The sequence below is a fragment of the Anolis sagrei genome, chromosome 2 (genome assembly GCF_037176765.1).
Source record: "Anolis sagrei isolate rAnoSag1 chromosome 2, rAnoSag1.mat, whole genome shotgun sequence".
In the NCBI taxonomy this organism is placed as follows: Eukaryota; Metazoa; Chordata; class Lepidosauria; order Squamata; family Dactyloidae; genus Anolis; species Anolis sagrei.
The window spans coordinates 184,276,495-184,300,252 of NC_090022.1; the positions used below are offsets into that span (position 1 = coordinate 184,276,495).

A 23,758-nucleotide genomic window follows, 5' to 3' on the forward strand; every position below is an offset into this window, starting at 1 on the left:
GCTATTTAAAATCATGTAACAAAGAAAATTGGAGGTGGGGGCGGTGGAATTGATTAAATGCATTTCAATGGAGAAACTGTTTTGATATAAGAGTGACTTGAGTTAAGAGCTTGGTCACAGTCACTAAAATCATGCGGTCAAGGTATCACTGTACTTTATTGAATATTTGTATGATGTTATATATTGACATTGTTAACTGTTTTGGGGAAAAAAAGAAATGAGAATGAATGGAATAAATTTAAGATTTCTGTTTGGATAAGAGTAAACCTTATCCTTCCCTTTTCCTAGTTTGTGTGTGAATGATGCATAAATACTTTATTGAGCTGTGCCCTCATAAGAGAGAAAGAGAATCCAAGCTATCCAAGCATTTAAAGATGCGTAAAGATGTATCTCATCAACTCACCCTGGTGGAATAGATGGTTGTCATGTGCCTTCAAGTCGATTCCAATTTATGTTGACCCTAAAGTGAACCTATTGTGGGGTTTTCTTGGCAAGATTTGTTCCGAGGAGTCCTGCCACTGACTTCCTTTGTAACTTGCTCACAATCACTCAGTGGCTCTCCATGGCCAAGTGGATAATTCGAACCCTGGTCTCCCTGAGTCCTAGTTCAAAATTCAAACTCCACACTATGCTGGCTCTTGGGAGAAGAAGAAGTAGAATGTATTGTCTAAAAGAAGATGTTTCATATATTCATATCTGTTGCAATATTTTTTCTGGTTACATGTTCAGGTTAGTTCTTTTTAAGATGAAGCTTAGAACATGCATGCAATGGGAATAAGTTGTTGTAAAGGAATATCTTCTGAAAACATCTGGTAGAGAAGGCATACATCAAGGGGTTGACTGCAGTCCTGTTGCCTCAGAAATCAAACCTGAGGAACCTGGTAGGATCTGGGGTGCATCTACACTGTGGAATGAATGCAGTTTGACACCATTTTTAACAGCCATGGCTTAATGTTATGGAATCCTTGGAGCTGCCATTTTGACAAGGCCTTTGGCCTTCTCTGCCAAAGAGATCTGGGGCCTCTCCAAAGTACCAATCTCAGGATCCCGTAGCATTAAGCCAGGGCACTTATAATAGGGTCAAACAGCATTAAATCTAGGGTCTAGATCAGAACTTTCCAAACATTTCATATTAGTGACATACTGGCAGAGGTGGCTCAACCCATTACGCAAAGTAAGCATTTGCCGTATAGTTGATTCTGCCCAGGGGCGCTCTTAAGGTGCTCTTGGGGGAAAATAGACCTTGACATATGTGAGTTGTAGTTACTGGGATGTATAGTTCAACTACAATCAAAGAGCATTCTGAACTCTACCAATGATGGAATTGAACCAAATATGGCACACAGAACTTCCACGACGAACAGAAAATATATATCAGTGATTGGTTGGTTGGGGGGGGGGGGGACGGGACGGGACACCAAAATACTGTTAGCTTACCGTTGAAAATTACCTAAGGCCGCCTCTGCACACTGGTAACATACATCATTTTGTGGCTCAGTAATTCAATTTTACTAGCAAACTAGAAGTTCCATTAACCCCAAATAAGATATACAGACACGTAAGGTAAAGGTAAAGTTTTTTTCCTGACATTAAGTCCAGTCGTGTCCGACTCTGGGGTGTGGTGCTCATCTAAATTTCTAAGCCGAAGAGCCAGCGTTGTCCGTAGACACCTCCTAGGTCATGTGGCCAGCATGACTGCATGGAGCGCCGTTACCTTCCCACTGAAGTGGTACCTATTGATCTACTCACATTTGCATGTTTTCGAACTGCTAGGTTGGCAGAAGCTGGGGCTGACAGTGGAAGCTCACGTCGCTCCCCGGATTCGAACCTGCAACCTTTCAGTCAACAAGCTCAGCAGTTCAGCGCTTTAACCCACGGTGCCACCGGGGGCTCAGACATGTATATAAATTTTAATAATGTAATGAAATGGGGCACAACATATCTCATGGAAACTTTCATTTTCAGACAGTCTCCAATTTACGAACCAGATAGATTCTTTAGGTTCGTTCTTAAGTTGAATTTGTTTGTAAGTGGAAACAGGTACATTTTGTCAGTCTTTCTTCTCTCTTTCTTTCTCTCTCTCTCTATATCAAGCTTTGGATGGCATAAGAAGGGTTAACAATGCTATGGTGTTTGTTTTGCTGTCTGGGCCCCTGTTCAGAAAATTTCAACTCACTTACTGTCCCTGTGAGAACTGGATTTTGAAAAATTTGGTTTGTTGTAGAAACAAGGATTAGTGATAAAGTTTCAGTGGAGACACTTTTTCCCCCATGGTAACTCTTTCAGGAGTGAATTTCCCTTCCTAGGGGTAGATATCTCTCACTTTCTGTTGTCTCACCCCCAGAAACGGCCCTAGGTAATTTTCAATGGTAAGCAAACAGTATCCCCCCCCCCCCCAACTAATCACTGATATATATTGTCTGTTCATCGTGGGAGTTCTGTGTGCCATATTTGGTTCAATTCCATCATTGGTGGAGTTCAGAATGCTCTTTGATTGTAGGTGAACTATACATCCCAGTAACTACAACTCGCATATGTCAAGGTCTATCTTCCCCCAAGAGCGCCTCAAGAGCGCCCCTGGGCAAAATCAACTATACTGCAAATGCTTACTTTGCGTAATGGGTTGAGCCGCCCCTGTTCACCCCCCATTCTTAACCAAGAGTCCTTTGTAAATTGGATGTTTATAACTTCGGGACTGCCTGCATTAAAAAAATTTGTAAAATGATAACTTTTGCAAGATTTTTGTCATTTATGGGCAACAATATGAAAATCCACAAGATTTTTAAAAAATGGTGTGACACCAATAAAATAATTACTTACCATTTGAATGAGATGTATGAGGTTAATGGGATGAACACTGCTTTTGACGTTTGCACGACACGCTAATGTGTCATGGTTCACAGTTTGGGAAGCACTGGTTTAGAGGCACCCCAAGATGGTGGCCCTTTCCCCTTGATATCTAGCAAGCAGCTCTCAGTGTCCCTTTCCTACCTTGGCTCCAAGTCGGCATGCATTGAAATGTCAAGCACGTGCCTTTCTGTTGTAGTGAGTGCCTGACATTTAGCACGCCTTTGTTTCTTGCCTTGGAAAGGAGGCTGTGATTGGGGAGGATAGATTCCCGCAAGGCACCCCGCCGTCAGGTCATTTCTTTGCCACTGCCTGGGAGGCTCCATTTCTAAGGAGGTGTGTCCCTGTCCCAATGCAGGGTCTGCTGCTACTTTCTTGGAAGCCAGCAATTCCTTTTGTTCAAGGGAAGGAGGCCTGCCTTGCTAGGGTTTCATGTTAATTTTCTGGCTGGAGAGTAAACATAAGACTACTTCACATGGGTACTCTTCATTTCTCTCCTATCCCAGCTATCCGCCAGTCGGAGGGTGTTTAAAGATTCAAAGATATACCGTATTTATTTGAATCTAAGACACTATTACTTTTAGTTTTATGCATGGATTTTAAACTTGTGGCCTGTATTTTAATCTCTGTTCTGTGTATTCAATATTCATTTTATAGATATACGTTTTATTATATTCATCTTTTATAGAACTGCGTTTTAATACGTGTGATTATAGAATTTTTGCAATGTTTGTGTGTTTTGACTGTGCTGTGACCTCACACAAGGAGACGTGGGTAAGAAATAAAATAATAATAATAATAATTTGAAACACAACAAGATGAGTCCGCAGAAAACAAGATCACTCTGCTGGCTGTTGTATTGGATTACACATCGGACACTTCCCAAGTGCAAGGACTGTGTGATGTATCAGCGAATGATGCGTGCAGATCCCAGTAAGGTGACCTTTTGCAGCTGGCAGATGGCAATCTTGTCGGCGCCAATTGTATTTAAGTGCACTCCAAGGTCTTTAGGCACTGCACCCAGTGTGCCGATCACCACTAGGACCACCTTTACTGGCTTGTGCCAGAGTCTTTGCAGTTCGATCTTTAAATCCTCATATCATGTCAGCTTTTCCTATATATAAAAATAGTATCTTTGATTCAGGTACAGGTAAAGGTTTTCCCCTGACACTAAGTCTGGTTGTGTCCGACTCGGGGCTGGTGCTCATCTCCATTTCTCAGCTGAAAAATCGGCATTGTCCGTAGACACCTCCAAGTTCATGTGGCCGGCATGACTGCATGGAGTGCCATTACCTTTCCGCTGGAGCGGAACCTATTGATCTACTCACATTTGCATGTTTTCTAACTGCAAGGTTGGCAGAAGCTGGAGCTAACAGCGGGGGCTCATCCTTCTCCCCAAATTCAAACCACTGACCGTTTGGTCAGCAATTTCAGCAGCAATTTAACCCGCCGTGCCACCAGGGGCCATGTGTGTATATCTATATAAATAAAAACATATAAATAAACACCTTCGCAGAAGCATACATGAAGCTTGGCCTGTCACTGAACATTGAGAAAACCAAAGTGCTGTTCCAGCAGTCACCAGCCATCCCTTCCCCAATGCCAGAGATACAACTTAATGGTGTAACATTAGAAAATGTTGACCATTTCTGCTACCTTGGCAGCCACCTCTCCACCAAAGTCAACATCGACACCAAAATACAACACCGCCTGAGCTCTGCGAGTGCAGCATTTTCCCGAATGAAGCAGAGAGTGTTTGAGGACCGGGACATCCGTAGGGATACCAAGGTGCTTGTCTATAAAGCTATTGTCCTCCCAACCCTGCTCTATGCCTGTGAAACATGCACTGTCTACAGACGTCACATGCAACTCCTGGAACGATTCCATCAGCGCTGCCTCTGGAAAATCCTGCAAATATCTTGGGAAGACAAGCGGACAAACGTCAGTGTGCTGGAAGAAGCAAAGATCAGCAGCATTGAAGCGATGGTCCTCTGCCATCAACTCAGCTGGACCGGCCACGTTGTCCGGATGCCTGACCACCGTCTCCCAAAGCAGTTGCTCTACTCTGAACTTAAGAACGGAAAACGGAGTGTTGATGGACAGGAAAAGAGATTTAAAGATGGGCTCAAAGCCAACCTTAAAATCTCTGGCATAGACACTGAGAACTGGGAAGCCCTGGCCCTTGACCGCTCCAGCTGGAGGTCAGCTGTGACCAGCAGTGCTGCAGAATTCGAGGAGGCACGAGTGGAGGGTGAAAGAGAGAAACGTGCCAGGAGGAAGGCGCTTCAAGCCAACCCCGACCGGGACTGCCTTCCACCTGGAAACCAATGCCTTCACTGTGGGAGAAGATACGGGTCAAGAATAGGGCTCCACAGCCACCTACAAACCCACAAAAATAGTCATCAAGGAAGACCATCTTACTCATCCAACAAGGGATCGCCTAAGTAAGTAAGTAAGATTAGGGCTCAGCTGGTTTCCCCTGTAATAGGCAGTAAGAGCACCTATATTTATTTATTTTATTTTATTTACTTTGCTTATATACCGCTGTATCTCAAGCCCGAAGGCGACTCACAGCGGTTCACAAACAGTAAAAACAGTAGAAACAGCAGTGGTTCCATACAACATATAACAATTGACTTAACACATTATCAATAAGCAATTACCAATAAGCAATTACAATGCACAATTATTACAAAAAACAACCGTACCCAATCTTCTCATCATCCAAGCGTAGTCCAGGTTCGTCGTTCATTGTTCCATTCCTATGTTCCATTACCAGATTGCACTAAACGCCTGCACAAACATCCAGGTCTTCAACTTTCTTCGGAATGCCATGAGAGATGGCGCCAGCCTAATGTCTGTAGGAAGGGCGTTCCACAGCCGAGGAGCCACCATCGAGAAGGCCCTATCTCTCGTCCCCGCCAACTGTGCTTGAGAAGCCGGTGGGATCAAGAGCAGGGCCTCCCCGGAAGATCTCAAAGTCCTGGTGGGTTCATAGGCCGAGATGCGGTCGGAAAGGTATCTTGGGCCGGAACCGTTTAGGGCTTTATAGGCCAATGCCAACACCTTGAATTATTATTATTATTATTATTATTATAACTTTATTTGTACCCCGCTAGCATCTCCCAAGGGATTCGATGCGGCTTATACAGGCCGAAGCCCAAACACAATACAACAATACAATACCTAAAGCAAATTAAAAACAGTTAAGCAGAAAAACAATAACAGTAACAATACAACAAGACACTATTAAAACTGGGCCGGCCAGAGTAGGGGTACAGGATTAAAAGTGCTGATGTGGCGGGAGGAATGTAGGATTATAATAGAAGTGCGCAGTGAACTTGGTTCTACTAAGGTGCTTCTAGGATTTGGTGCTGGGGTTCCTAATCTAAAAAGGCACATCGGAACAGCCAAGTTTTCAATTCCTTCCTGAAGACAGCCAATGTAGGGGCTTGTCTGAGATCTTTCGGGAGGGTGTTCCAGAGTCGGGGGGCCACCACAGAAAAGGCCCTGAAAAGGCGCTTGCGATGTGGGTGGGATCACGAGCAGGGCCTCTCCAGATGACCGGAGTGAGCGTGTGGGTTCGTAGACAGCGATACGGTCACGCAGGTAGGGTGGTCCCAAACCGTTCAGGGCTTTGTAGGTAAGCACCTGCACCTTAAATTGGGCTCGGAAAATAAACGGCAGCCGGTGGAGCTCCTTAAACAGGAGGGTTGACCTCTCTCTGTAATGAGCCCCGGTTAACATTCTGGCTGCTGCCCGTTGAATTGAGCCCGGTAGCAAATCGGAGAGCTTCTGTTCAACCATTTCAACGCTCCCTGCTTGAGCAGTAATCTGGGGAGAGAAGGGTGAGCTCCCATCTGTCAGCTCCAGCTTCCCATGCGGGGACATGAGAGAAGCCTCCCGCAGGATGGGAAAACAGCAACGTTCTTGCAGACGGCCAAGTCTCTCACACCAGAAGCGACTTGCATAGGATGTTGTTCTGAATTGTACATTTTAGAAAGAGAGAGAGAGAAATGAAGGCTGCCTCCTGTTGTAGCAATTGGCGAGCGCCTCGCGCATGCGCCGTGGGCCCATGGCGGCCAAGCCCCCGTCCCGCTCCCTCTTTTTTCCCTCCCCTGCCTTTCCCTGGGAGCCCATGACGTCAGGCAGGCGGGAGGCGGCGCGAGCTCCATCAGGCGGCGGAGGAGGCTTGTGCTGCTGCTGCTGCTGCTTCTGCTGCTCAAGGCAGGGGCTGCTCATTCCCCCCTTCTCTGCAGGAAGGCAAGCAGCGGGCCCCCACGGTGCATCAAGCGCATCCTCTCCTCTGCACCACCGAAGAGGGCTTGGAAAGTACGGGGGGGACACAAAAAGGAGAGGATCCGCTTCCTTGCTGGATTGAGAAGGACCTCCTTCCTTCCTTTCTCTCTCTTTCTCTTCCATTCCTCCATGCATCATTCTTTGGGGAGCGTTGCTTCTCCATAGCCTGGCGGTGTGCTGCTGCTGCTGGCTCCCTTTCCCTTCCTTTCTTGCTCTGGAGGGCTGAGCCCCCTCCTCTCTCCCTCCCCAGCCTTTGGGTCCCTCTCATCTCCTGGGCTGGGAGGGAGAAGAGGAGGAGGAAGGGAAGAAAGAAAGAAGGAGAAGAGGGGCTCTTCCTGCCTGCCTGCCTTCCTTTCCCTGGATGGAGGGAGCCTTGAAGACCCCGAGGAAGGAAGAGTGAAGAAGAGGAGAGCTGGACTGAGGAAGAAAAAGAGGAGGCAGCTCTTCTTGGGTGGACTTGCCTCTAGAGAGACCCTTGCTTGCTTTTTGAAATCTATTTTTCATTTTTTGGCACCAGCATGATGGCCCCTAGGAGAGAAATGAGGGGGGCCTGGCTGCTCTTGCTAGGATCTCTGCACACACTAGTCAGGATCACCCCTGTTTTTGCCCTTGAAGGTGAGTTGGAAACCTTTTCTTCTCTTCCATTCTATGATTTCTTATGTTGCCCTGTATGGGGAGGAGGAGGTTGCAGCAAAAGATCCCATTCTTTTCACAAGGGAATGGAGGGGAGGAGGCTGCTCTTGGGAATTCATCACTGGGAACAAAGCTGCATTAAAAACAAATGCCAAAGCCACAGAGGAGATATAGAAAGGGGTGTTGCATTTGTGGCATTCACACGCCTTGCGTATTTTCCTCCCCCCACTAAACAAAATGTTCTTATATGTCGTCGTCCCCAAAAACCAGGAGATAATATGTTTGTATGTGGAGATGGGTAAGGATCAGAGTGACTGGGGATTTAGGGGAAGGAGGAAAAGGCGGCTGTGAAATCAGTTGTCAGCCTCTGAAAGAGAAATCTCCTTTCATGAAATCTGTGTGCAGCGGTGTTCAATGGAAGAGGCATAGGAATGCCTCCCGCTCCCCACCTCCACAACCAGAATGCGCCTTAAAAACATAGCATTAACACACAGTCCCACACATGGGGACGTAGAGGTTGGCTTCAAGGGGCCTTCCTCCCAGGTAAGTGCCAATGTAGGATGCCAGCCAAAGGGGTTCTTGAAGAGCGTCATGTTTTCTCCAAAGACATACCCACTGGCTGTGTTTTTTTGGAAGGCACCTCTTGATTTGACGTAGGCACTTTGCACATCTCTCCTCTGGGTCGTCACCGGTGTGCCAAGAGGTGGAAGTAGTTGCCCTAGCTTCCTTTTCCTTTCCGGTTTCAACAAATACATCATTGGCTCAGGTTTCTCTCCCTCTGCCTTTCTTCAAGGTTCAGAGTAGGTTTCATTGGCACTGGCGCTTGGGGCCTTCCCAGCCAGACTCCCTCAGTAGATCCATGATGGCAAAAGGTAAACGGAAGGATTGAAATCCCCCCAGGAATTGAAATCAGTGGGTTTCCGGTATTGAGGGTCAATAGGGAAGACAAAGTGGGAAGGTTTTCACACATTGTCCTAGAGATGAGGCCAGTTGGAGACTGCTAGGCTTAGGTGTAAAGCAATGTAGAGGCAAGCCACAGATGCAGGCAAAATCTTAGGAGAACATGCTACTAGGACTTGGCCATACAGCCTGGAAACCATACAACACTCCAATAGGATTTGGGCTACAAAGAGCATCTGTTAGACAACTGGGCCCAAATGCCTCCTCCTTCCGTCTTCCCAGCAGTCCAAAGAGAGGCTGCACTGCACCCTTGGTGCCATGACGTAGCATAGACAAGATAGCAAGGTAGAGGTTAGAAGTTAGAGGTACTGTATTTTAAAAAATTACAAGTTTTCTTTTGTCGTGTCAGGAGCGACTTGAGAAACTGCAAGTCGCTTCTGGTGTGAGATAATTGGCCGTCTGCAAGGACATTGCCCAGGGGATGCCTGGATGATTTGATATTTTATCATCCTTGTGGGAGGCTTCTCTCATGTCCTCGCATGAGGAGCTGGAGCTGATAGAGGGAGCTCATCCACCTCTCCCCGGGTTCGAACCTGGGACCTGTTGGTCTTCAGTCCTGCCAGCACAGGGGTTTAACCCACTGCGCCACCGGGGGCTACAAGGGGGTGGGAGAATATCACAGGCATGCATGTCTTCCCCCCCCCCTTTTCCCCCCCAGGATAGGTAAGAATCCAGGAAGGTGGTGATGGGGAGAAGGCTTTACGTTGTTGCAGCAAGGACAGCAACAACAACAAGCTTCTGGATTATCAGTAGGCTTGAGGAATGTGTGTGTTTACTCTGCTGATGACATGAGGAACTTCAGCATGAAGGAGCAGAGAACAGGCAGAGAGCATGTCTAGAGCGGTGGCTGTAAACTGGGGGTCTTTTGCACCCAGACTTGCACAGCAGTGTTAGAGAAAGAGAGGGTTCATTTCAATTTCTATTTTACATGCACACTCCCACTTTGCATCACAGTTTTTTTCTCTCTTTTTGCCCTTGACTGCAGAAAGCTGTCAAAATGTCACTGTACCTGAATGGGTTCGTGTGACATTGCCAATTAAATGCATTCAAAAAGAAAACACCGCCCCAAAAAACACTGAGAGGGAGAAGCTGTCCTTCAGGGTATTTGCTAGGATGTCTCACTAAGTTTTGTGGTGTGAGTCATAATGCATTTCTTCCAGGCTCTGTTTCGTTGGAGCATGGAGCCTTCCACCTTGGTCCTGGATTCCTCAGCCGAAGAGCAGGACTTGCTTTCTTTATTTCTTTATACCATTTTCATGGTGTTCTCTCTACTGTTTGGATATAAGTAATTTGAGGCAAAAGTTTGTGGTTCAGACTCCCTTGAGGATATTTAAAGTTAGCTCTTTTTGCTGAGGAGGAAGCAGTTGACTTCCGAGATGTGTAAGCATTGTGGAGCAGTGGTTACAGCGTGAGAGTGGGCATAACAGGTCTGTGCCTAATGACAAACTTCAGGACTTTTTATGACTGGACGGTTGTTACCACATGAATTCAAAAACTCAGCTGTTTTATTTTAAAGTCTCCTTGCTCCTTGGCTTCCTCCCTCATCTGCATAGGTCAGCATTTCCTCCTTACCATCATCACTCCTTAAGGTCTTGTGTAAGTGGTGGGCAGTTCTCTGCTTTTGGGTGGCATCCATCCTTTAGGCCATAGTTTTGAATCAGAGTGCATTGCAAACCAGTTAGTCCTGTCACTGATGTTTTTATCTCAGCTGGCTGAGCCCTCAATCATGCAGTGCATCAGGCATATACAGAGTGCTTTTCTGCTACCTCTGAGGCAGTAGCAGATGTGCAGGAATTGTCTGAAAGGGCAATAAGGTCAGAATGGGTGAAGATCGCAGCATATATTGATGTGTGTCTATATGCTCCTTAAAGTCATTGTTCGCCTTATGGCAACTCCATGAATTTTATAGGAAAGGGATACTTGGGGTCTTTCTAGACAGGCCCTATATCCCAGGAGATGATAGCAGGTTTTCTGTTTATTCCATATAATCCAGTTTAATCATATAATTCAGTTTAAAGATGAAAACCTGGGATTGGATTCTGGGATATAGGGCCTGTCTGGAAGGGCCCTCAGACCCCTCCCACACAGCTGTATAAAATCCCACATTATCTACTTTGAACTAGGTTATTTGGCAGTGTGGATCACCCAGTTCAAAGCAGATATTGCTGGATTTTCTCCCTTGATATTCTGGATTACATGACCATGTGGAAGGGCCCTTAGAGATGGCTTTCTCAGGTACTTTATAAGCACACACACACACAGTATACTACCACTTGGTATTTGTTGGTCGTGTCCTATCCAAGTCGTAACCAAGGCTGTCAATACTTAGCTTCTTTAGAGTATTTAGACCCTCAAAACCCAACTGACCTAAATAAAAAGCGTCTCTGAATGTGGATATTTGAGCACTCTCTTATTTTAGAAATTAACAGCTACAGTCCCCTCTCTGCTTTGGGAAGAGGATCTGTTCTTTCAAATAACCTTGCATGTTTATGGTTACTGCCCTGTCTTTCACAACTCCAAGCATGCATCTAACTGTTTGCTTTCAAACGCTGGTGATCCAGGAACCCTTTCGAATGGTGTTGGTTCTTTATAGCACCCTTTTGCTCTAGTCTCAACTAGCATGGAGTGTTCAGATTTTGTTCCTTCTTTTCGCCAGCAGTGGTCTTCCATTATTCCAACATTTTGACTTTTGTTATTTACTGTGATCTCAAATACCTTCCACTTGTTCTGTTTACTTTTTAAGAAGCCGTGTATCCTTGGTTTTCCTTGCTCTGCGGCTGATGGGTTTCTGTGACCATATTGAGAGACGGTTTCTCTCAATGTCCATAGATTGTCAGTACCTGAATAAAGCAGAACTTGCTTTCTGCGGCTAGACACAAAATATGCCTGTTATAGAGGAAGATCCAGAATTGAAATGGATGTGTAATGTAGCAGAACCATAAGGGAGAGCCATTGTGCAACACAGATGCTATAATTGGCACAGGAAATAAGGGTGCACTGGGGTTATGACTTATAAGAAAGTTCAAATGTTACTGAGGACAGACTTTTATGTCTTGGCCAGCAACTGGGGGCATATCAAAAGCATATAGGGAAAGGAGAAGAGGAGATCAGGCAAAGGGCCATTGTTGGATGGTAGTAACTACTAACCTACTGGCAAATGTTCAATGTCAGACTTTGTGCTTCTAGTTTCTTTCATTAGGAGTGTTACCAGTTGCCATCAGATTTCAGTGAGACGTTATCTTGCAGAAGCTGCATTGAAACAAATGGGGACTAGACTAACTGAGAACAGCAACAACTACAAGCTTCTGTTGTTCACTGGGCTCTCAAATTCATTTCAGTGTGGCTTTTGAAGACGTAGAAAGGTGATTTTGGACAGTGTCTTCTGCAGAGCTTGAAGGCATTTGTTGCACAAATTCATTGGCTTGTCATCCTGTTGCCGAATCAAAAGGCTATATGTAATTATCACTAGTAATTAATTTATTTTGATGTGACAAAGATATGTGAAGGTGGCTCATCCAGTTTGGTGAGCTCTGTCTTTGAAGGTAACAGTTCCAAGATATCGATTGGGTCTTTCCCAGTTCCGATGCTTGAGACCCTTTAACAGCAACCATGTCTGGGATTTAATAGATAGAGTGTATCGTTCTCTTTGAAACTGAATTCCTATTTTTCATTGCCTTGTGAAACCACAATAGCAGCTGATCTTTGTCTTTGTTTTTTTGGCTCAGCCAGTGGGTAAGCTTTTTGTAGCCTGCTGCTAAAACTTGGTCTGCCACCATCTCAATACCTAAGATGGATCTACCGACAATTGGGGAAGCAAGCACTGGGTCATGAGGCATATAACATTGTGCCCCTGGTGCTTAGGCATTAAGTTAAGGTGGCTATAGCCCTTTATAAAACATTATGGAGTCTACATATTTTAACAATCCTATTTGTAGTCATAGACAAGGGGAACCCAGGTTTCTCAACATTTAGCTATAGAACCTGGAGTTTAAGACATGGAAATAACTTTGCATTGTCAAAAGCTTTCATGGCCGGAATCACTGAGTTGCTGTGAGTTTTCCGGGCTGTATGGCCATGTTCCAGAAGCATTCTCTCCTGATGTTTTGTCCCCATCTATGACAGGCATCCTCAGAGGTTGTGAGATCTGTTGGAAACTAAGCAAGTGGGGTTTATATATCTGTTGAATGTCCAGAGTGGGAGAAATTGGACAAATTGGCCAGTTGCAACAGTCACACTTGCCTCAAAGAGACAAGAGTTGTTTCTCCCACCCTGGACATTCCACAGATATATAAACGCCACTTGCCTAGTTTCCAACAGACCTCACAGCATCTGAGGATGCCTGCCGTAGATGCAGGCAGAACACCAAGAGAGAATGGTTCTGAACATGGCTATACAGCTCAGAAAACTCACAATAACCAATAAATAACTTTATGTGCTTCTTCAGTGGTCCATTGCAGACAATCTATAACTTAGCCAAGAAAAAAGTATAAGACATAAACCAAACTCATCAATTTACCTATTTATTTTGGTGCCCTTTACTTCCAAGCAAGCTGAAGTCTTTAGGATTAGCTCTGCATCTAAAAGTCTAGTATATGAGAGCTTTGTCACAATTCAAATGTGTGTGTGTGTGTGTGTGAGAGAGAGAGAGAGACTGTAACTCCGTAATATGGCTTTTATGCAGAGGATTCAATATTTGTCATTTCTAGTTCAAAGACTTTATGCGGCAAGTGATATAAGAGGCCCATGTTTGAGACCTTGGAGAACTTCTTCAAGTAAGAAAGATCAGTATAAAAATGATAAAAACTAGATAATATTCATTGTTTTGGATTGCAATTCCCAGAATCCCTCCATCAGTGAGGTCAGTAGGATGGATGTTTTTGTTTTACTGGAAAAAAAACTTCCTCAAACTTAGAGGCAGCTTCCCAATTTCCACATGGGCTTCTATTTCTATGTACTCAGTCAATGACTTTGTCTCTGAACAATAATTGTGAACTTATTGCTCCTACCACATTCTGGCATGGTAAGCAGTTTTTTTCCAATGGCAATTTCCCTTGTATGGGTTTTATTTTATACTCTGAAAGGGAGAAAAGCCCAGTGTCTGTATTTGCAAGATGATTTATTTGTTGGGTTGCTGCTTGTAAGCCTTTGGTTTATGCTCCTTAGTCTTCATTGCTACAGACTCAAGGGTGGAATTGCATTTGACTGGAAGCCAGAAGAGAAAAGAGGCTTCTGTGAAAACTCAAGCCTAGTTTAAATGTGTTTTTCCTGTCTTCTTTTTCCTCAGCTGAAGAAATGTTACCTAGTCTGACTGCTAGTTATAGTTGCTGCCGCCCTAAGTCTTATATAACATAAATGGATAGTGTGGGGGTGTGTGTGGATTATTATATATGTCAACTAGGCAAAGTTACAGCGTGCTGCATGTAAGTACTTGCCAGTCTCCCATGGCCGTGTCTCTGCATTGTAGAAGAGGGCAGGACTGGCTTGTTGATCTATATGATAAAAGCCATTTAAATTAAACCAACTAAACAAGAATAATGTTTGCTTTAAATGTGAGTTTCCTGTTTGCCATCAAAAACTCTCTGGCCCAGATTTTGGAAAGAAGTGCCTGATTCCCGCAAGAGCTGAGTTTGGTTCATGTGGCTCTAGTATATGAGAGCCACATGATACTTGTAGGATACTTGTAGACAAACTTACTGAACTGGAGGTGTCAAGCTCTCCATGGTTCTATTCTGAGTTTCCTATAATATATACTGTATAACTCTTATATTAGGGATAGGCAATTAACTGCATGGAGGCTTAGGACCCATCCATACAGGCACTATATACCAGGATCTGATCCCAAGTTTTCTACTATAAACTGGATTATGACTCCGCACTGCTAGATAATCTGGGATAAACAGAAAACCTGGCATCAGATCCTGAGATATAGGGCCTGTCTGGAAGGCCCTTCATACAATTTCTGAAGTCTTCCTGTCTGAACCCTAAAGAAGGTTTTTGATCTGTAGGACCTCCATCTCCTCACCATGTGCTTCTGAAGCATGTTAGTGATTTGGCGAAAGGAATAGCAGATGTAGCAATAATGCTTGGTCCTGGAATGTGCCACATTAGATTCTGGCTTGGGAAAAGGTGTGGATTGATACATTTTTCCATATTAAAATGCACAAACATTATTCTAACCTGCCCCCTCCTTCCCTTCTACCCTTCCCTTCATGACTTTATTTTTCTGTGAATTGATAAAGTTCCCATCAACACCACATGCAGTTATACAGTCCAGGAAGAGGTTTGCTATTTTTTTTCCCTGTCGTTTCTATGAAACTGGGTCTTGATTCAGGCAAATAGTTTTTCTTTTGACTACCTTGCCGTTATCCACTGCAACAGAAGGGTGTGCATCTGAGTCACCTGTTGACAGCGAGCAATGCCATTAATTTCATAGTGTTTTCTTAGGCAAGACATACTTAGAGGTGGTTTGCCATGGCTTTCCTCCGAAAAATAACCAACAACACCTGGTCTTTGACAATCCTATATTAAAGAACTAACTAGGCCTATTTTCACTGTGAGTTTTCAAGTTATTTCTGACTTATAGCGATCCTATTAAAGCAGTGGTTCTTGACCTGTGGGCCGTGGACCACCAGTGGGCTGTGAGGATGAGAATCTGGTCTGCGAGCCTCCTTCCTTTTTATTTATTTTATTTTATTTTATTTTATTTCTGCTCCTTTTTAGTTGCCTGCCACTCCTTCCCTGTTGCTGACCATGGCATACGTTCAGTATCAGAAACTAGAGCTGATGTGGTCTATCTAATGCAATTTTCTGAATCAGCAGCCCAAACCGAATCTAAAGTTGACCAAAAACTGATTTGTAACTCTTTTGGTACTAATGTTGTAGACTGGTCCCTGGTCAAAGTGGTCTCTGGTCAAGTGATCCCTGGTTAAGTAGTCCCTGGTCAAAAAAGGTTGGGAGCCATTGTATTAAAGCAGGGGTCCTCAAACTTTTTAAACAGAGGGCCAGGTCACAGTCTCTCAAACTGTTGGAGGGCCGGATTATAATTTGAAAAAAGCATTAATGAATTACTATGCACAATGCACATATCTTATTTGTAGTGCAAAAAAAAAAACAATTAAAAACAATACTATAATTAAAATGAAGAACAATTTTAACAAATATAAACTTATTAGTATTTCAATGGGAAGTGTAGGCCTGCTTTTGGCTGATGAGATAGGATTGTTGATGTTGTGTGCTTTCAAGTTGTTTCAAACTTAGGTTGGCCCCAAGTGAGGGCCGGGTAAATGACCTTGGAGGGCCGTATCTGTCCCTCGGGCCTTAGTTTGAGGACCCCTGTATTAAAGGGTTCTCTTGGCAAAATGTGATCAGAGGAAGTTTGCTCTTGCCCTCCTCATGACAAAGGTGACCTAGCAGGTTTCCATAGTTCAGTGGATCTCTGAGAATCCAACATTTAAATAATTGTAGCTGGTCAGTTTTCATGGCCAAGTATGGATTTAAACTCTGGCCTCCCAGTGTCATAGTCCAACAAGCAAACTAATGGCTCTGGACCCAGACTAGTTTCCAATATTATTTGGGATATGGTAACATTGGAACATTTAGGTCTTAAGTATTACAGCAAATGTGTTATCTGCTTATTACAGTTGGCCCAAGGAGTTAAAGGCAGCATATATCTCAAAACATCTCAAAACACAAATACATGAAGCTACCACAGACACTTGCCAGAACTTTGTGGCTGAGGAGAGGGGCTGTTTTAACTGGGATCTGTTCAACTGCACTCTGATACCAACTGCTGCTGTCTTTGCCCTCTATCTACTCATAGGGAAGGTTTCTTCCAAAAACTGTCTTTTTTTCTACTGGTGGGAAAAACTGCTAAAGAACAACCTCCCACTTATCAGTTGATGTAGGAGTGAGTTATTCAGTTGCTAAGCCTACAGCCTTTGCTTAGTTCCAAATATGGGCCCTTGTTAAAATAAACTGTTGGCTAGGAGGATGATGAGGAGTGATCTTCCCAGTGTCATTGGACTCCAGGTGCCTGACATATTGATCATTGATTATGAGATCAGGCAGCTGATGGGAGTGGAAGTCCCAGGAAAATCAGAAGAACCACATTCCTTATTTCTGAACCACTTCTTTATGTCATCTGCGGAAGAATGTTGGATCCAGTTGCATTGCTTTGCTCAGTGCTCTGCTCTGAAGTCAAAGAGTTGGAAGAGACCTCGTGGGCCATCCAGTCCAACCCCCTGCCAAGAAGCAGGAAAATTGCATTAAGTGACTAGTAATCATCACTTCAGAGGGGGAAAACAGAGAAAAGGAACCTTAAACCTTAACTGTTGGTTCCTTCAATATTTTTCATTTTGAGCTTTCATGGAATCCCATCACTGAGGTACCCTCTTATTGTTGCTTTTGCTCTTCAGCACAGAATTTTTGTTTTTGTAGTGTACCTCCAAGTTATTTCTGTCTTATGAGGACTCTATGGTGAACTTCTATCATGGCAAGAGTTGTTCAGCGATGGTTTCCCATTACTTACTTACTTAGGCGATCCCTCATAGTCTGAGGATGATGGTCCTCCAAGTGTAGTGTCCTGGCAGTGGGTCCGTAGGTGACTGTGGAGCCCTATTCTTGATCTGCATCTTCTACCGTAGTGAGGGCATCGGTTTCCAGGTGGAAGGCGGTCCCGGTCGGGGTTGGCTTGACGTGCCTTCCTCTTGGCACGTTTATCTCTTTTGCCCTCCATTTGTGCCTCTTCAAATTCTGCAGCACTGCTGGTCACAGCTGACCTCCAACTGGAGCCCTCAGGGGCCAGGACTTCTCAGTTCTCAGTGTCTATGCCAGACTTTTTAAGGTTGGCTTTGAGCCTGTCTTAAATCTCTTTTCCTGTACTCCAACATTCCGTTTTCCATTCTTGAGTTCGGAGTAGAGCAACTGCTTTGGGAGACGGTGGTCAGGCATTCGGACAACAGTTGATGGCGGAGGACCATTGCTTCAACGTTGATGGTCTTTGCTTCTTCCAGCATGCTGACATTTGTCCGCTTGTCTTCCCAAGGGATTCGCAGGATTTTTCAGAGGCAATGCTGATGGAATCGTTCCAGGAGTTGCATGTGATGTCTGTAGACTGTCCACATTTCCCATTACTTCCCTTTAAAGGTGATAGAGGCTGAGCAGGGATTTGAACCTGATCTCATAGAGTCCTAGTCCAGCACTCACACCACTATGCCATATTGGTTCTCATTGAGTATAGAGATCCGAGTATAACACATAATTGCCTGGTTGCTTCAATGATCTGGGTATATTACACAGTATCAGAGACCTGGCAGGTGTATACGGGTTGTAGAGGGAAAGGTAGCCATTTAACTGTGTTTGTCATTTAGATTAGGAATAAGATACCTGCTAATGGTTTTGGTGTTTTCCTCACCCCTAAAACTTTTGGAGCCAATGCAATTTTTGTACTAACAGCTTTCTACAACTTTATATAAAAGGTGGCTGGATATGTGGCTTTGATAAACTTGTTGGGACTCCAACCTCCATCAGCTTTAGAAAGCATAGCTAGTGATCTTATCAGAGCTGATTGAGGTATTGGTGCAACAACTCCTAGAGGCAAGTAGACCTTTTTAAAAAAAAATAAACAAGGGCGATGAAACTGGGTTTTGGGTGTGATGCATTGACACACCAGTATCTTTTATTGTCATACCAAGATTGGGTGGCATGTGGAAGCCTGCCAGCCTGTTTAGAAGGCTCTTGATATTTGACAGTAAGTCTCCCACCCCGAGCATTGTACTTTGGGAACTGCTGTATACTTAACAGATCCCCAGATGAAGTGGGATGTCTCCTAAAATGCACCTAAGTGGCTGCTGTCTGTGGAACGTGTTTATCTGGCTAGACGAGGTGATGAACTATCTCTCCCAGTAATTCTGGCATTGCGATAAGGCATTTTAAAACAAACTGTTCTCTGTCCAAATGGACATCCAGTCCTGACTTTAGGATGTTCAGTGAGACAAATAGACACATAAAATTTAATCAGGATTCTTTTGTGTTGTGTGTTCCCCTTCAGGTCAGCTGTTGATTTACGGTGACCCCGTGAACTTTGAAAAATGTATGCCAGGACATGTTAATATGTAGGTGTGTTGCGCCTAACAACCTAACAAGAAAGCTTTGCGTCTGTCTGAAATAAGCCATACCAACTTGCATGCATTTTTGTGTCGCAAAAGTCCTTTTTTTTGTAATGTCAGGAATGACTCCTGGTGTGAGAGAATTGGCTGTCTGCAAGGACGTTGCCCAGGGGACGCCCGGATGTTTTGATGTTTTTATCATCCTTGTGGGAGGCTTCTCTCATGTCCCTGCATGAGGAGCTGGAGCTGATAGAGAGAACTCATCCGCCTCTCCTCGGATTCGAGCCTGCGACCTGTCGGTCTTCAGTCCTGCCGGCACAGGGGTTTAACCCACTGCGCCACCGGGGGCTAGCAAAAGTGCTGACTGGTATAGTGCACTGATATATTTTGTTATATCTGTCGATGCACACCGTAGTTAAGCAATCATATTTATATGTATCCACATCTCTGATCTCTGGTTTGCTATTAGAAGTGAAATTCCTGTGTTGTGCAATGATGTCTGTCTGAGAAGTGTCACCAGCATGAAATGTTTGGTAAAGTCTGGCATAGGATTTTCTTAGGCCCCTTCCTCACAGCTGAAAAAATCCCACATTATCTACTTTGAACTGGAATATATGACAGTGTGGACTCAGGTAATCCAGTTCAAAGCAGATATTATGGGATTTTCTGCCTTGATATTTTGGGTTAAATGGCTGTGTGGAAGGGCCCTTAGGCAGGGAATACTCAGAGGTGAGTTTGCAAGTTCCTTCCTCTGAAAAACACTCTAAATAATGATTCTTATCCTTGTAACATCACCTGCAAGTTTCTTAACCCCAAAACAATAACCAGATACACATATTTTACAGTCCTAAATTAGTTGTTCATCTTTTTACAATTTTTTTCTGAACTTTGATAAGAATTTTAACAGTTTTCCTTATTTTTAATTCAGGGCCCTTCCACACAGGCACATATCAAGAATATCAAGGCAGAATAACCCATAATGTCTGCTTTGAACTGGGTTACTTAAGTCTACACTGCCATGTATCCCAGTTCAAAGCAGATAATGTGGGATTTTATTCAGCTGTGTGGAAGGGGCCTCAGATATTTTATGGTGATGTGCAGGATAATAAAAGATACAGAATGGGGGATGCCTGGCTCGAGAGCAGTACGTGTGAAAAAGATCTTGGAATCCTTGTGGACAACAAGTTAAACACGAGCCAACAATGTGATGTGGCGGCAAAAAAAGCCAATGGGATTTTGGCCTGCATCAATAGGAGCATAGTGTCTAGATCTAGGGAAGTAATGCTACCCCTCTATTCCGCTTTGGTCAGACCACACCTGGAATATTGTGTCCAATTCTGGGCACCACAATTCAAGAGAGATATTGACAAGTTGGAATGTGTCCAGAGGAGGGCGACTAAAATGATCAAGGGTTTGGAGAACAAGCCCTATGAGGAGCGGCTTAAGGAGCTGGGCATGTTTAGCCTGAAGAAGAGAAGGCTGAGAGGAGATATGATAGCCATGTATAAATATGTGAAAGGAAGCCACAGGGAGGAGGGAGCAAGCTTGTTTTCTGCTTCCCTGGAGACTAGGATGTGGAACAATGGCTTCAAACTACAAGAAAGGAGATTCCATCTGAACATGAGGAAGAACTTCCTGACTGTGAGAGCCGTTCAGCAGTGGAACTCTCTGCCCCGGAGTGTGGTGGAGGCTCCTTCTTTGGGAGCTTTTAAACAGGGGCTGGGTGGCCATCTGTCAGGGGTGTTTTGAATGCAATATTCTTGCTTCTTGGCAGGGGGTTGGACTGGATTGCCCATGAGGTCTCTTCCAACTCTTTGATTCTATGATTCTATGAATAAAAATGGCTTGGCTGTTAATATGTGTAAATACATTTATAGCTTTATATTGACTTTCTCCATTACAACAACAAGTCACTACAATCTGAGTGTCAGGAATATGCATAAGGGAGAGGTTTCCACTGATTATTATTTTTTAAATGAGGGAAGTAACCTTGTAAGAACCCTTTCACACAGCCCTACACATCAAGGAAGGAAATCCGACAATATCTGCTTTGAATTGGATTATCTTAGTTCACACTCAGATATTGTGGGATTTCCTGCCTTGATATTCTGGGATATAGGGCTGTGTGGAAGGGTCCCTTGTAAGAGTACTTTGCACTGTCACCTGAGCAAACTTGATTTCAACTGGAAGATTCAGGCCTGTAATTTTTTTTGTCTGAAACTTCATAAATTGCTGTAATGTATACTAACCTGTCTCACCTTTAGAAGGCTCTGAGCCGAAGAGCTTAAAAGAAAACCATGTTTTATTTTGTTATCTCTGATGTACTATGAATTAATAAGTAACAACTCTCTGCATTAGCCTATGATTAAACACTGCTCAGTGATTATGTGAACAAGTTGTCAATTCCAGGATTTCAATATTATAGTTGACCTCCTGTATTGTTGTTTATGCTTTTGCAACAGACAGGAAAAGAAACAGGAGGATGACTGGAAATTGAAAACAGTTTTTTCTAAAAAAAATAAATAATGTGCAGTAAAATATACTATTGTTTATTTTTCTTATCTTTTTCAGAGATTGTGCAATGCATTACCCTTCCTGAGGGCCAGAATTGAAAGATTGGCCTCCATGGTCGTAAATGTTTAATAATAGGCTAAACAATTGATAATTGGCTGCCTTTTAATTATATCCCTAGATCTGCCTCCTGAGGCTATTTACTCCATCCCAGTTTAATAGCAAGGCCCAGCCTAATCTCTGTAAGTGAAAGGATTAGGCTTAATAACAATAAATACTAATGAAAATGAAAAAAAAAAGGCAGGCAAGTACCAGGATTATATGTAGGATAAGGTGTATGAATTTCTTATGATTGTAATCTTAAGCACAAATTTTAAGAAAAAGATGGGATGTAAATAAAAATGATGTCTTAGTACATACATGAAGGATCTGCATTGTAGCATAAATGCAGTTTGACACAACTTTAACTGCCATGGCTCAATGCTATGGGATCCTAGGAGTTGTAGTTTTACAAAGTCTGTAGCCTTCTCTGCCAAAGCAGGCCTGTGCCTCTACAAAGTGGTGTCAAGGATGCTCCCTGAGTCGAGTGATTCTCCAATACTAGAGATGCTTTTAGGTTTTCCCCTGACATTAAGTCCAGTCGTGTCTGACTCTGGTATGTGGTGCTCATCTCCATTTCTAAGCCGAAGAGCTGGCATTGTCCGTAGACATCTCCAAAGTCATGTGGCCGGCATGACTGCATGGAACGCTGTTACCTTCCTGCCGGAGCGGTACCTATTGATCTACTCACATTTGTATGTTTTCGAACTGCTAGGTTGGCAGAAGCTGGGGCTGATGGAAGCTCACACCGCTCCCCTGAATCGAACCTGCGACCTTTCAGTCAACAAGCTCAGCAGCTCAGCGCTTTAACCCACTGCACCACCAGGGTGCTTAGGCATGGTATTAATGTGAAATATTAATATAACTCTAATTTGGCATAGCTTCCCCCAAGACTCTTTGTTTGTGGATATGGTGTGGATTTTGAAGGTCCTTTGCTCTTTCCCCCCTTATAAACTTCAGTTCCCAGCATTCTCAGCAAAGAGGGAATACCATAAGTATTAAATCACTTCCAGTCTGTAGAGTATAGATAAGAGTTCTGACAGTATTGGATTGCTCTGGTCCTGCTTGCTAACCGACACACAAATGCACATATCATTTCCCCCTGAAATGAGATCTTTCTCCAATTGAAAGCCTTCCTTTCTTAAGCAGGAAGCTTTCATTTGCTTTAGAAAGATAGCTGGATTCCTGCCCTGCCTAGACTGTCTTGTAGATTGTTAGCACAGAGACGAGGAGGTAAAAAAAGATTGCTCTTTCATGAAAGAGATATCTCCTTCCCTATCTGTGTTGAAGTTATTTTTGCAATTATTTACTCCCCTCCCCAGTCTTTTGGTCTCTATCTCCTTTTTCAGAGTAAAATGGAGTAATAAGATGGAAACAAAGGTTTTTATGTCTGGAATCACGAGGTTGCTATGAGTTTTCTGGGCTGTACGGCCATGTTCCAGAAGCATTCTCTCCTGATGTTTCGCCCACATCTATGGCAGGCACCCTCAGATGTTGTGAAGTCTGTTGAAAACTGGGCAAGTGAGGTTTATATATATTTGGAATGTCTAGGGTGGGAGAAAGAACTCTTGTCTGCTTGAGGCAAGTGTGAATGTTGCAGTTGGCCACCTTGATTAGCATTGAAGATATATAAACCCTACTTTCCAACAGACTTCACAACCTCTGAGGATGCCTGCCATAGATGTAAGTGAAATGTCAGGAGAGAATGCTTCTGGAACATGGCTGTACAGCCTGGAAAACTCACAGCATCTCAAGATGTAAACACTTTGTTTTTCAACCATCTAGTCCAGGGCTTCTTAAACTTTTCCCACTTGTGAACTATTTCCACACTATTTTTGTCCTGACCATAGGTATATAAGTATTTGAAATAGGTATAAAAATCAAGCATTTACTGATAACAAATCAGCATTTGCATGGCTTGCTAAACAGGCAGATTTTCCTTTTTGTGGAGTACAGCTGAAGCATTTTCTGCAGCGTCCATTATAAACACTGCACATTGTTGCTAACAGATTAGTGTAAATAGGTGGCTTTCAAAAACCTTTTACTGTTTTCCATTTTTGTGACCCCAACATTGAACTAAGGTGAACTTATTTGGGGTTGGGACCCACAGCTTAAGAAGCAGTGATCTAGAGCACATGTACCCAGAAAGACACTCCCAACATGGTTTTCTCATTGTCAAGGAGTTCTTTACTTGGTACATGGATCTTATTTATGTGTTTCTTGGTAGTACCCTAAAATGGTGGTGTTATAGGAGCTGTGTTCAAAAGAATGAGGTTGGTGGTACTCTTTCCCAGTGTCTCATG

General features: G+C 43.7%; 1 protein-coding gene across 3 annotated transcripts in view; it reads left to right on the top strand.

The window, feature by feature from the left end:
• The first annotated feature begins 7,015 nt into the window (after positions 1-7,015).
• The window catches only part of LRP1 (LDL receptor related protein 1), a 439,797-nt gene continuing 423,054 nt past the window's right edge, over positions 7,016-23,758 (top strand). For all 3 annotated transcript variants that reach the window (XM_060763011.2, XM_060763013.2, XM_060763012.2), the window contains exon 1: positions 7,016-7,761. In XM_060763011.2, coding sequence (XP_060618994.2) covers positions 7,665-7,761 — 97 coding nt within the window. In that variant the 5' untranslated portion in view covers positions 7,016-7,664. The remainder of the gene's footprint in view (positions 7,762-23,758) is intronic.